A 14,409-nucleotide genomic window follows, 5' to 3' on the forward strand; every position below is an offset into this window, starting at 1 on the left:
CTTGACTCTGAAAGGTACTGAAGGCATTAAATATCCTTCCACAGCACACCAAAATCTATGGCTTCTTTTCTCTGGCTTTGTTGTACTACGTATGTGGCCGGCCTCTTGCCACATACATTAAACTCCACTGGGAGATCTCCTTCCTGGCCATTGTATTCAAACATGGCAACTTCAACAAACTGCAACCCAAACCTATGTATTTTTAATAGATTAACTATAAGTTTAAGATGGTGCATCAGTTTCTTTGGATGATGCAATTACACAATATTATATGCATATTTATTATTACAGCATCCTCTTTTTTTCTATTAAAAGCCTAAATAAATTACTGAAATTACTAAATTATTAAATTTTTTCCATCTAGCTGAGTTGCTACAGTGAACCATGAGAATACAGTTATCAGCATACCATTACATACAGCACATAAAACAGAGTGGATTTACTAAAAACAAAGGAAAAAGTCTATTTTTGGACATAAGATGTCCCTGCAGTAACCACTGTATCTCAAATTTAAATAAATGACTACAGAGCTGGAGGCAGCAGTATATAGCACAGATCCCACTGGGGCTATAACTCACACTTAACACACTGTGTCATGATATAGAACAGTAGCAATAAACAGAAAATAAAAATGAAAGAGGTTAATGCTGTTACTGTAGGTGCCTATAAGAGTGTACATGTCATATCATCACCAGCACTGCTGTGTTACAGTGGATTCAAACAGGGTCAGCACTTTATGCTAATATGTGTTCAACCTTCTTTTAGGTACTCTTGGACAAACAAAGAATGAACGCCCCACTGTCCATGGAACGAAAATAGACTGCTAATGTTTATATCAGACTTTTAAATCTTAAGCTGACAAAAACCCATAGTGCATGTTGAGACGCTCAGAGGACAAAGTTGGCTTTGCATGTGCAGCACGCTGCTACCTATGGTGTTTTTTTGTTTGTTTTTTGCACAACAGCTTTTTTGCACCTGCTGCTATGACAGCGAACCGCCTCACCTCTTTAATACGCACAAACCCCATGTGCTGTATTTGACTATTTTGGCTGATGCGGGGTTGAAGTGATGCAGCTCCAGCCCTTAATCACTATAATCAATATGAAATTCTTTCTACTGTTAGGCGACGTAAAAATGGAAATTAACCAAGTTAAACTGCCCCTTTTACTTAACCACTGTGACACTGTGAAATATGTTTTTAATGAGTCTGTGAAGGAGTCACATGATATTTCAAATCGTTACAGCTCAGCAGGCTGTTTTAGGACCCTGCTGAGCCATAATGATTTGAATCTGTCTCTTGCACACACACGGTCGTGTTTCCATTACTTCAGAGGACTTTACATTGACTCGCATTCAGTTCCTGGAGACAAAGGCCTGTTTACTGCTTGCATTGACCTAATCTTACTCTACCCTTATACAAGGTCTTACAGTACTAACACTGATCGATTGATTTTGTTGGGGCTTGTTGATGTCAGATCAACAATGTTACTGCGTAAACAGGCGCATGTCCCCACAAAATGAGTAACACAAATACACATTCTGTCTCTCTTACGCACACCCTCCACCCCCACAAAATGATTGCTTCTTTACTTTTTACACCCACAGTCACTAATCTGGGAAATGCTTCCCTCGGCAATCAAGCTACAGGGAAAAGAGTTGCAAAAAAGTTTTGCGCCTTGCATAAATTAAAATCTGTGCATGGAGTACAAGATATCTTAAGGAGATTGCAGAATGAGGAGAATCAGTTTTTGTATGTGCCGTTGTCTCAGCAAACCTTGAGGAAATATAACATATGGTGCAAAACTCTCATTTCAGGGGAATGGGGAGTGCAGAAGTACAGTCTATGAGGCAAAACAGCATTTGTACAAATCCAACACACTTGAACCTTGATTTAACATGACTATCTTTACTCTTCAACACAGTCTGAACACTCTTAGGTAAGGTTTCTTGTAATTTCTCTTTGGAATCAATGTCATGCTGAAATATGAAACTGCTGCCACTCAGATCCTTTACAGATGATATTGAATATTAGATCAAAATGTGATGGTTCTTTTAACCACTGGTGGAAATGCAGTCCCAAACAATGACAGCACCTCCACCATGTTGTACAGGTGGCTGTAGACACTCACTGTTGGATCTCTCACTTGACTGCTTCAGACATATTGATAACAATTTCATATTTGGATTCCTCACCCCATCAGACCTGGATTTCCAGTCCAGTTCTTGTATTATTGGCATACCTCATACCTTTCTCCCTGTTTCCCTTCCTAAAGAATGGTTTTTGGATAGTTACCATTCCACTGAGAGCATTTCTGGAAAAGCTTCATTGAATAGTAGATGGATCAGCTGTAGGGCCATGTTTCTCTCAGTCTTTGCTGGATTTCCCATCATGTTTCTTAAAGACACAACTTTCAAATAATGTTCATCTGCCTTAAATAGTTTCTTTAGGCCTGCCACTTCTTTGGCCCTCCACTTGTCTAATTCCCTAAACATTTTGAAAGGACACACCGCACATCGTGTTGAGATATGCCAACATAGTCAGGTACAACGAATGTTCTGAAAATTAGTGAAAAAGCAACTCAAGAATAAATAAATAAATTGAGAGACCTTGAGACAGGCGGCACAACTATTGCTCAAGAAAACTTTATAGAATTACAATAAAGTCTGTTTCATCAAAGGCAAATATAAATAAATGAGGGGTGACTTGTACACTCCTGTAATAGTCCTGGTTCTCTTTACTTTCATGTTTTAATGATCAGTGTTTATTGCAACATATATATCTAATCTCAGAAATCCTTACCTGCTGGGGACTCATTGTGGTTTTCCTCATCAGAGTCAGCGAAGACTTCAGCCAGCTCCTGGTCAGACATATCGGTAAGTTCAGTGAGATCCAAGAGGTCAAAGTGCACCTCTAAAGAAGAGACACTGCTCAACGGTTCTATGAAGCAGAGAAATAAAAGAGTCCTTTTAGTCTGGAGAGAAAATGGGAGATTAAAATCACTCATTTTTGCTCACAGTGCAGAAAAAAGTGTCTCTTTCAAAGAAGTAGGAGATAAACTGCATATATTTCAACAGCTCAAGTAAGGAGCTCTTGAATCTATTGCACTGATAATCAGATCGATACCTGGCTCTTGCAGTGCTATTGTAAAATCGATTTCTTTTCTGCTCCTGCATCCACTTTAATCTGTACAACTTGTACAGTGCTCTCTATTACAGAAGCATTTCACATACTGTACATTTCCTTAAATCTGTGTCTGATTTTGATGCTTCATTCAGTGAATTCCTCTCTCACCATGACGCCCCTTGTGTTGACTCAGGAGCTTACTGAAGAAATGAAACAAGAGCTCTGTAGAGATGAAAATAGCCAGATCTTCATTTTTTTTCTCTTGGGTGTGTTGCACCTGTTCTTTTCTCCACAAGCTTGTGATTCTTCAGCAGGCCATTTCGTCCGCTGCTGCACAGAACCGGGTGGTATTAATGTACACGGGGTGTGCACCCAAACGCCTGACTCAGCTTTCCAGTCAAAGTGCCTCCAAAGGTGAGATTTTAATGTAATGTATGCAAAGTCAGATTTATTCAGAGATCTAAATAATCTTTGCATAAAGTGCACCAAGAGAACATCTGCTTGTCTCAGCATTACCCAAGTTAGGAAACAATTAGATGTAATTGAGCAGGACTAATCTAACAGTATAGTGAGAAAGAGGTCTCTGGTGAGGCAGACTGACGTGTGCTTGCATTTCCTTATCAATCAGTGGGTGCTAGCCTTACATGCAAAGTCCTGACTAAAGCACATCATTGGCTGGTTGTAGCGTGACTTGTAAAAAAACGATGGGCTCCACGACAGGTTGTTATTATCCCGTGCTGTTTGCGTGCTATTTTCCAGGCAGTTTAAGGCACTGTCTCAGGCTGTAGCAGCTGAAGAAGCAGAGCCCACTCTCCTCCTGCTGCTCCTTGTCTGCTGCTATATTTCATTTAATTCATCATGGTCCTGATAGAGCACATATTGATTTTTAAAAGACTATTTATTATGCCAGGGAAGTAGCTGTGTCATTTTTAAGATATAAGAGAAACACTCAGCAGAAATCCCAAGAGGAATGAAACAGGAAGCTGTGACAAAGAGAATATAAATATAAGTAACTGAATATAGTAGACATTTGAAATATATTAAGGATTCAGCTAGCCAGCTTCCATTATCACTCCATTAACCACCACAGTACATATAATTAAAACAGCCACAGAAAGACTCAGCAGACAGCTCCCAGAACTTCACATCCAAAGCTTGAAGGTCTCTATTTCTGCTGTCTGGGATTGGTTTTAAATAAGCACTAAAACATACAATAACTGTTTAAAAAAATCATAAAAGTTCTTTTTTTCATGTCTTTAGGTTGATTCTTGTGCATGTTTCTGAATATATATTATGTTTTCTGCAGGCAGAAAGGTGCTTGCTACAGTTATCAGTATTTTTAACTGCATTTTGGGAGGTAAAAAACTAAGGCAGTGAAACATGAAGAAAACTGTGGGGGAGGAGATGAAGAAAGATGAGGGAGAGGCAGAGCGATGGGAGAAGAGGGAGCGTTAGGTAAGGAGCTAAATCTAAAATAATAAAACGGGTATGGCGAAGAAAGAGACAAGAGGGGGAAATGAGGCATTATGTGAAACAACACAATACCTCCTTATAAGTTCTGTCATTATTTTCAGCTGATAAGGGTTATTCCCTTTCTATTGCGCTTGCTTTTAACCGCCTCTCCCCCATCTCTTCTTTTTCCCTTTTCCACACCCTTTCTCCTTGAATAATTGATCAGTCGGTTTCCAGTCCCAGACAGACACGCTGAAACAACTGCCTCCAGTTCAAAAGCCAATCAGTGGCACTCTGAGAAGTCAGTGGGGAGAGGGGGAGGACAAAAAGCAAAGACTCCTGTGCATACAGCAGATGTAAGAGACGACCATTTCTTGGCCGGTGGCCCGCACATTCACATTCATTCATTTTGTCTCCTTCTTCACTAATACTATATTTTTTCATCACATGCTTGCAGTCCATGTGTGCAAAACAAAAGTCCCCTGATTTCAATAGAACCTCGCATTTAAAAGTCTCATTTACTTCAAGACAACATGACTATTCAGTATTCTCATTTTTCCTTTTTCTTTCCTCTCTTTACAAGTATAAATGTACAGATAGGTTCAAATGGAAGAGCAAAAATAGGGAGAATGGATAAGAGGGAGGGTTTCACATTTGGGAGAAGGGATCAGAGAGTGGAATGGATGCGCCGTGCATCTTGGATCTGTATAATCCCCTTTCTTTCCTAGCCTATCAGGGCTCTGAGGTCATCAGTTCAGCCTGAGCAGATTGTAATAATGACTGAGACCAATGAAGTGAATAAGACTGACACCAGGCTAAGCTATTGAGATGTATATATTAAACAAAGAGTGTCAAAAATTTCTATCATGTATATAATGCATTCTTTTTAACGGATCTGAATGTTATTGATAAACATGGCCTAATGTTGTTTACTTATTTTCTGTTGGATTGCTTGTTAATGAATAAATGAGGTGTAAATGCTACACACATAGCAAGAAGAGTGCTTCGCTAGGGGATGAAATCCAAATTAAAACACCCTGGAAACACAGGAAAAAGAGCTAAAATACCTCATCGAAACGATTCAAACGGCGGCCTCTGCAATAGCCCACACAACCAGAGTAAACCAACATTTGCCTACATTTATCTAAATATCTTTTCCTTTCAGGATGTTTTAATTTGAAGGACACAAGCTGAATTAAAATCCTAATTAAAATTCCTTTGATCTTACCCACTTTCTCCTATTAAAGAAACTGATAGTATGGGCGGTTGCCATAAATGTTTTATTTCTTTCCATCCATGCAATCAGAGTGCAATTGGTTTAGAGTGCGGCTTTCTTTGGCTTTGTATTTATTTGTGGATGTACTGCAGGGTTTTTTTTCTTACCACCTTAGTTCCTGCAAACCAAATGATCTTTTCTGGGATATTAAGATGTTTGATTTTTTGAGGCTGAGCCTAAAAATAAGCCTTGCAGATGACTCAGGAGCAAACTGCAGCTCTAGGAGATTATTTGTTTCTGTGCCATTTTTGGATGACGTCGTGTTCTTTAGCACTTTAGCGTTAATGAATGACTCTCACTGATCAGAAGGGTAATCTCGTTCAAATCAGACTCTAAATGTTTTGGAAACATTTCAAACCACCAGTCTAGGTTTCACTCTCTCTCCATAGACTCTCTTGCCATAGACTATTAAGCTGAGCTGCCAGGTAGCGCGATTATGTCGTGGGTTACGTTAAATCAGAGAGACACCGAAATTGGCCTGTGGATGAGGTGTCTCCTTGAAAAAGAGTTCAGTTTGTGAAGCAGAAAAAGACTGCCTTGTCATCCATGTAGCTCCTGTATTCGTCTCTGTGCTTTTGTGCCTTGGGAGTCTGGCACTTACAGAGAAGCCTCTGTATGAGACTGATGCACAATGGGTCTGTTCAGTCGAGGCTGTGGTGCTTTGAGAATGTTGGACCAGAATACATAAAACAGGCAGTAGTAAATCCAAAGGGATCCATATACCTGGACTTGACTAAAGAATGCTTGTATAATCCATAATTACATGTGTGAAGTATGTATTAGAGCTCCACAGATATGTTAGTATGGGATTGTTATTGTGTTATGATATCAATCCGTGACCGGCACTGATAAAATACATTTTCACAGAAGAATATCCTCTTCCATCATTACTTATTTTCTTCATTAGAGACTATTGATCAGGTATCTTGCTCAAGGCTTTTCCCATTTATAATTAGCCTGTAACACCTCTTTACTGCCAATGAATATTCATCACTATTTCATTTTGCTAAAATAACCCACTCTTTATACTATCGCTTGTACTCACGTCTCTTCTCGTTGATGTGCAGCAGGCTAGCAGTGTGCCCTGACAAGCTGCCCTCCTCCTCTGCTAATGGGTGCTGAAACAGCTCCTTGGACAGGTCACCTGAGCTGGAGGGCTTCAGCAGCTTCTGGATGTCTTTATTGGGCTCTGTCATCCGATGAAAACCCAGAAAAGGAGATTGAGCATAAAAGAGAGAATTAAAAGGAAAGCTAAGGAATTTTAAGCCTCAGGTAAATATTAGGTATGCTTTATTGTTGCTAATCAAATGCAATTTAAGGCAACACAATAATGCAGAGAAGATGTTGAGTAATGAAATGAAACAAAGTACTCAGAAATTTTTCAGAACTGAAAGAACTTATTATTTGCTCCCATGTTTGCCATGTTTAGTGATAATCCTCCTTGTATAACCACTATTATGTGTTTTCCAAATCAGACACCAGCTGGCCATTAATCCCAAGCTACCTGCGTCACCTTATAACGCTCAAGCATCTCAGCTGCTTGTCTTTTTGTTATATAATGCAAAAAGTTCTTCACAACATCTATGCAGCCTACGCATCAGTGTCAGTTTAGTGTTTAATGGTACATGTCTGTCATACGCAGTTAGATGCATACATTTGTGTATAACCACATATACACCACTCTGTGTACCACCACAGTGTTATTTAAACCAAACAGTCACAATTTGATTAAAGTCAGTTTTTCAGCTTTAATTCAAGGAGTTTAACAAAATAATTAATTGCTTAGGAAATCAATGACTTTTATGCACAATCTTCCAACTGAAAGTAATTGGACAACTGAGTGAACTGGACAAGCAGTTTAATGAGGTCTGTTCCTTTATTATTTCATGACATATTAAGCTGATAGAATATATTGGACTGATTCCAATTGTTTTACTCGCACTTGTTAGGGTTGTTTTTTGTTTTTGGGATGGCGGATTGGCCAAATCAACAATCTGCTACATTGGAATAAGGAATAAGGAATAAGGAATGAACAGGTCAGTTCATCAACACCAAAAGGCCTGAACGATCAAAGAAGTGAAAGAGCACTAAATTGCACATTGATCGAATTATCTCCACCTTCACACCTTCACAACATTTAAGCAAGTTGAGAAAATGTCTACAAGAATCTGCACAGTCCTGGAAAAAATCCGTTGAAATGATTAACTTATATCGGAATGATGGAGAATATCGAGAAGGAAAGAAAGAGCTCGTGAGCTGAAGTATAACACATTATCTGCCAAGTATGGTGGAGGCAGTATTTATAGGCAGTATGGCATTTGCATCTATGGCTGAAGGCAGAGAATCCACAAACAAGGAACAGCTGAAGATGGCTACAGTAAAAGCCCAACACAGCATTTCAAGAAAAGAAAAACAGCATTTGGTGATGTCCATGGTCTACAGACTTCAAGTAGTCATTGATTGCAAAAAAATATTTATCCAGCTATTAAAATGAATATTCTCATATTTAACATTTCTCCAATGTTGCCATACTGTAGTTCAATATCCAAAAATGTGGAACTACGTATCTATAAGAATGGCTATAATTCCTAAGCAGTTAATGGAATACTTTTGTTAAACCTCTTGAATTAAAGCATGTGTGGTTCCTTTCAGTGAGATTGGTGTTGGCTTTTTACAGATCCCTAATTCATCGTTTCTGCTTTACAATATAGTCACTATTACAAAAGATAATGCATTCTAACAGCCCGGTCATGTTCCCAAAAACATCTCAAACATCTATTGAAAACAGTTCACAGAGGCCATTAACAAAATCTGAAAATAGTAGAGACTTAAAATAGCATTCTTCCACACTCAGAAGCATGCATAAAATCTAAATTGGTTAAACTTGATCAAGGTTAAATTTTCACCTGTTTGACAGAGCTGAAAGCACAATGCAGTATGTGAGGAGACTAAATGAGGTAAGCTGCACATTTAGTGACAGGAATAGAGAGCGTAACCAGTATTCCAGACACTGGTGGGAGTTTAAAATTATACAATAGTTTTATCAGATAAGTAAACTTTCTGATCACCACTGCTGTCATCTGGGTAAGCTCTTCCTTCAGATCGGTGCGCTACAGCATGTGCATATAATATTCTAAGTTGTAACCCAAAACATGTTTTGTGAAGTCACAGTGACCTTGAACACCTAAAAAATCAACTTCCCCGACATACTGCGTCGTCAGATTGCGACAGCTGATGTTGCCAAGGAGACATTAACCATACATTTGAAAGTAAGGGGAAAAAAGCTGAAAAGAAGAGTCATTTGTTTATGGCGCAACATGTAGCAATAACTTTGGCTGCATTTGATGATAACATGCAGAACAGATGCAACTGTGGGAGTACAGCAGCTTCCTGGTGGGCCTCACCAGATGGTCTGTACCATTTCTGCTTGCAGTATGTTCAGACTTTGGAATTTCTTATTTCAGATGAAAAAAAATGTTACAGCCAAGGTGAAAGCAGAACGTGATGGATTTTCATTGCAACCTAAGACGCAAAGTGTTTATCGCCAGCTATTGATTAATTTCCCCAGTGAGGAACCACACAAACTGAAACACTACACATTTACCCCTGTTGTTATAATGAAATGTTTGCTCAATATTTTGACTATAAACAGCTCTGGTTTCTATTTCCTTCAACGAACATTTGTTTCCATCCATCCATCCATAAGGAAATGTTGCCTTTTAGATAGAAGATACATGTAAGACACCAACAAATACATGTGTGTGTATGTATAGGCTTGCATTTAGCATTGTAGTTGAAAATGACTGTCTCCAAGGTGCAATATTAATCAGTAACAGCTGAAAAGGTCTTTATTGGAAGTCACAGTATTCTTTGCATATACAGTTAGGCACTTTGCACAGATGGTCTGATCTAGCCACCAACTGCTACAATGTCTGTGAAGAAGCCCGAGTAAATAATGACAATGTAAGTCAGTGCTGTTAAAAGACAGCCAGTCATACATGTGCCCTTTTTCAGGATGCCACTGACCCTGTCTTGAGCTGTCAGCCATGACTGTCTATGAATCAGCTAACCCGAGACATGCAGACAGATGGTGGGAGATGTAGAAACAGAGCGAGGGAGGTTGGTGGGATGGTGTACTGTACGACTGCCAAAAGTTGAATCAAATTCACAGCCTCGGTGTAATAAATCAGTTGCTGTTTGACTGTGTTGCACTGGCAGGAAAAGTTAACATGGTCTATGACCTTGCCAGGTCATTGTGCTTGCTAATTTCTCTCTGTCTTACATCCCATATATGCTCTACTCATATTTTACGCTACACCCGCAGTGGCAGATTTATATAAACATTACTCCCACGGGGAAGTGATTATACAGAGGATGATGAATATTTGGCTGAATTGAGAACACAGTTAACATGGTTTACAGTGTTTTTAATGCGGTTTCTTTTAACATTATTTCTCATCCTTATAGATAAGACAAAGGCCTTTTTTAATAAGCTGTTAGTGTTCTTAATTCAGAATCTCCCTTCATTCAAAGCAGTTGCTGTGTTTGCCACATGATGCCATCAAAAGGTCATGCTTTGTGACCCACTTCTGTGATACATCACAGTAATGATGTTCACTCTAATTCAATCACATCTTAATGGACAAATATGATCATTATTTGTAGTGGGCAGGTAGCTCTGGCAGATAGCATGAACATGCACTGCTGAGATAAAAACAGTGGTACAGGGATCAAGGCCAGGAAATGGCATTTTCCATTTAAAATGTAATTTCATTCAGTACTGCTGAAAATGCTCTTATAGCGACATACTTTTACTTAGTGGACCACAGTGGATAATAAATCAAACAATCAAGAAGTGATTGAAGTGTAAATTTTAAGCTTCAATTCAGTCTCAAAAGCAATCAACTGACTGAGAAAAAAAGTTTCATGGACAAGTGAGGCCTGTTCCTTTGCAATTCCATGACAAACAGATAAAATATAGGGAGGAGAAACCCCTTACAACATCTAGTCAAGCCAAGGACGCTCTTGAGGATGCAGGTGTATCATTGTCAAAGTCTACAATCAAGCGATGCCTTTATGAAAGCAACCACAGGGTTTATAACAAAGTTCAAACCACTGGTTACACTTAAGAACAGAGAGGTCAGATTCAGTTGTGTCAGAAATCAACAGATGAAACCAAGACTCACTTGAATCAGTATGATGTAAAAGCATGGAGAAGGAGAGAAACACCTCATGAACAGAAGTATAACACATCATCTGTCAAACATGGTGGATGTAGAGTTCTGGGAAAGGGCCACTGGTGTTTACTGCTGATAGAAGTAGCACAAAGTACCAGGATGAATTGTAAGGTGTACAGGGCTATACTTTCTGCTTAGATAAAAACAAAACACTCCAACACTTTTCCTGGCTGTAAAAGCAACCCAGGAGTTTTTCAAGACAAAGAAATATGATATTCTTCAATTCAGAATATCCTTATATATTCACACAACTGAGCACGTCTTTCAGTCCCTGAAAGCACAGACCCTCAAATAAGCAGCAGCTGCCGGTGGTAACAGTAAGGGTCTGGCAACATTGGTTCTAAACTTCAGGGAGTCAATTACTGCAAAAGATTTTCCTTCACTTTTTAAAAACAGTCCTTACATGTTATGTTAGTTTGTCCAACTACTTTTGAGCTTATTAAAATTGGGGACTATGACCCTCCAATAGAAAAAAAACAAAACAAAAAAATAATCCTCAATGGAATACCTTAATCAAATCCGTTCATTTCAAGCTGAAAGTCTCATCATGTTTGTTTGATTTAAAATCCATTGTGGTTGTGTACAGAGACAAAATTAACAAAATGATGTCATGTCCAAATATTTATATACCTGACGGTATATTATCAAATTACCATTTTTATATTCTAAAAGAATATTTTAACAAAGTTGCCTGAAAGAATCATCAGAAAGTATTATATGTATGATGAAACAAGGACTTTATAAAGTTCATTCATTAAGGACATAATGTATGAAAATAGGGCCCATGGACTTTCACAAAATCAGACACTAAGGAGAAACCAACTTCCAAAAACCTTTAATTACTTGTGGGACATACTAAAACCGAGCAATATACACTGACAGCTACAGACACATTATCGTATATTATGTGCAAAAATATTACGGCTCTAAATAGTAAAGCTTTCCTCGATTTCTCCAGGGTTCCACTATAAAAGCGATACTGAAATTTATAGAGCAACACTGCCTGTCGCTCTTCATACATTATGAGAAGTATTCTGTAGTTTTACATTTAGTAAAGTTAATTAGTCCCACGAGGAGACTTGATTTAGGACTTCATCCCATCACACCTGTGAACGTACTGGCACTGAAGCCCAACTCAGTGGGTCCACGCAGCGGAGGCTTCTCTGGATGGCCTTTACGCAAAGGCCATATGCCTCTACTATTGTTCTGTAATTTTCAATCAGAGCAGCTTCAGCATGGTTGACCTACAGTGAGCATTAACCTGTATAATTAAACAATAGATTAAACACGAAGCAGTGAACCCCCTACTGCTGGACGCCGGGGTGATGAGAATGAGCAGAAGGGTCACTCCTGTATATAAACCTCACGCACTATTTCAGTGATTAACTCTTTACAGCAGAAGAGTTGCTCACTCGTGAGATACAAGCATTAATCAGAGAGATCGGGCTCCGGGCATGTACCAAGTCCCCAACTGCACACGTCATGAATGTACGAGGAAACAGGACAGGCAGGTTTTCCACAGCACAAGTCAATCAGAACAGGAAAAAAAGACACTCGGCCGTGACCAACCCGCTATAGCACTGAAAAGAGCAAAAATAGAAAATGGCTCTTACCTGGGCTCCCCGCCCCTCCCTGTGCCTCCATGCAGCTCAGCGGAGAGTGTCCTGCGGTTCACCACACCAGCATCAGAGAGTGGGGGAGACAAATGGGAAGAAAGGGAGAGGCAAGGAGTGAGAGAGAGAGAAAGAGAGAGAGAGAGAGAGAGAGAGAGAGAGTGTGTGTCTCGTGTGGGTATATAATAGAGTAAGGGGTGGGTGGACACAGCAGACCTAAGCTTCCACCTGCCTGTCCCTCCTTCCTTTTTGTCCGCTGTTGTTCTAGATTTCCCAAACAGGTGATCTCGCCTTTTCCTCTGGCACAGTCCACGTGCCCCGATCTGCCATCAGCGCTGTCTGAGCGCTGCACCGCTTCACAGAGCGAGTCCAACACAGGGAGGGTGGTCTGGGAACAGCGACATCGCAGTGAATTTCCAAGCCACTTGCTTTAGTAAATGCAGCATTGTGAGGCTTGGCTGGGTATGTACAGAATAGACAGGGAGAGAGAGAGAGAGAGAGAGAGGGAGGGCTGAGCTGGCAGTGGGCCCAGACTGAGAGGGAGAGAAAGAGAGAGGGGGTATCAGGGAGGGTTATGGACCAGTGTAGTGGGGGACACGCTGCGAGTGTGAATGAGTGTGCAGGAGTGTGCAAATGCATTGATGTGACACAACAATTTGTGGATTGCAGGCACTTTGTTGAGCCAGATAATGTGCAGGTCAGACTTAAAGCAGAATACATTTTGTGTGTGATAGTCGACAGAAGTATGAATCCCATGCCTTCAAAAATAGTGTTTCTTCCTCTTGAGGCAAATAACCTGGTGGATGTCGCTCTCTAGTGGCAGGATATGATGTATTCAGGTGATCTGTTAGGTTTACCGTCCAGGTTTACATCACACAAAACCAGACTTTGAAATCAACAGCACAGGGGAAGCACAGCACACCTTCTCTTTAGAGGCTAGACTCTGGCATATTATTACTGTATTGAGGACACTTCAAACTTAACAACCACAGCAAACACGTTCAGACTGACTTTGCCCAATTAACAACACCTCCAACCACTCAAAACCATCCAGGTAACACAACCCTGTGTTTCCTGTTATTCCCATGTACTGCATCAAATTGAGGGAACTAATTATGTTAATGTGCATTTAAAAGGAACAATTCATATTCGTTAATATGTGCCTCTTATGAGTCTTGATATGTACACACTTGAACACTTAAAGAGAAGAAACTATCATGTGAACTTTATAATCAGTCGGTTATCTAAAGTCAGAATGTGAGCACTGGTATTTAAACATGTAACACAATAATTTGATCCTGAAATATTTGAAGTTAGAACTTTAATAGATTCAATAAAACTATTTTAAAATGTTTTTCTCACTGTTCTTAGATCATGGGTCACATTTGATATGATTAGCACTTTTACAATTCTTTCTTCTGCTCGTAAAGACATTATTGTAACAGGCTTTTAGAAATGGCTGCAAACTGATGTACCTAATGTTGCTTTAATGGAAGGTGTACAACTTATATAACCTGAATGCACGAAGAGGTTAATATTGTCAGTACTGTTTCTCCTTTACTAATAGTTCATAACTTGTAGTTTTAAACATTTCAAAAGCTTAACACTGATTATTTCTTATTCTGATTATTAAGTTTACATGGTATGAGGGCAGACTTTTTTTAGGGCCTTTATAACCTTAACTAAAGCATTATCAAAATAAGATTT

At 39.4% G+C, this 14,409-nt stretch overlaps 1 protein-coding gene across 1 annotated transcript in view; it reads right to left on the bottom strand.

The window, feature by feature from the left end:
* dbndd1 (dysbindin domain containing 1) overlaps positions 1–13,216 on the bottom strand; it is a 28,805-nt gene extending 15,589 nt beyond the window's left edge. The window contains exons 1-3 of the mRNA XM_005752953.2: positions 12,703–13,216; positions 6,898–7,041; positions 2,801–2,938 (exon numbers count right to left, since the gene is read on the bottom strand). Of these exons, the coding sequence (XP_005753010.1) occupies positions 2,801–2,938; positions 6,898–7,041; positions 12,703–12,733 (313 nt within the window). The 5' untranslated portion in view covers positions 12,734–13,216. The remainder of the gene's footprint in view (positions 1–2,800; positions 2,939–6,897; positions 7,042–12,702) is intronic.
* Between the last annotated feature and the right edge of the window lie 1,193 nt (positions 13,217–14,409).

This window comes from Pundamilia nyererei, unplaced genomic scaffold (assembly GCF_000239375.1).
Source record: "Pundamilia nyererei isolate P.nyererei 1_Seehausen unplaced genomic scaffold, PunNye1.0 scaffold00392, whole genome shotgun sequence".
Classification (NCBI taxonomy): domain Eukaryota; kingdom Metazoa; phylum Chordata; class Actinopteri; order Cichliformes; family Cichlidae; genus Pundamilia; species Pundamilia nyererei.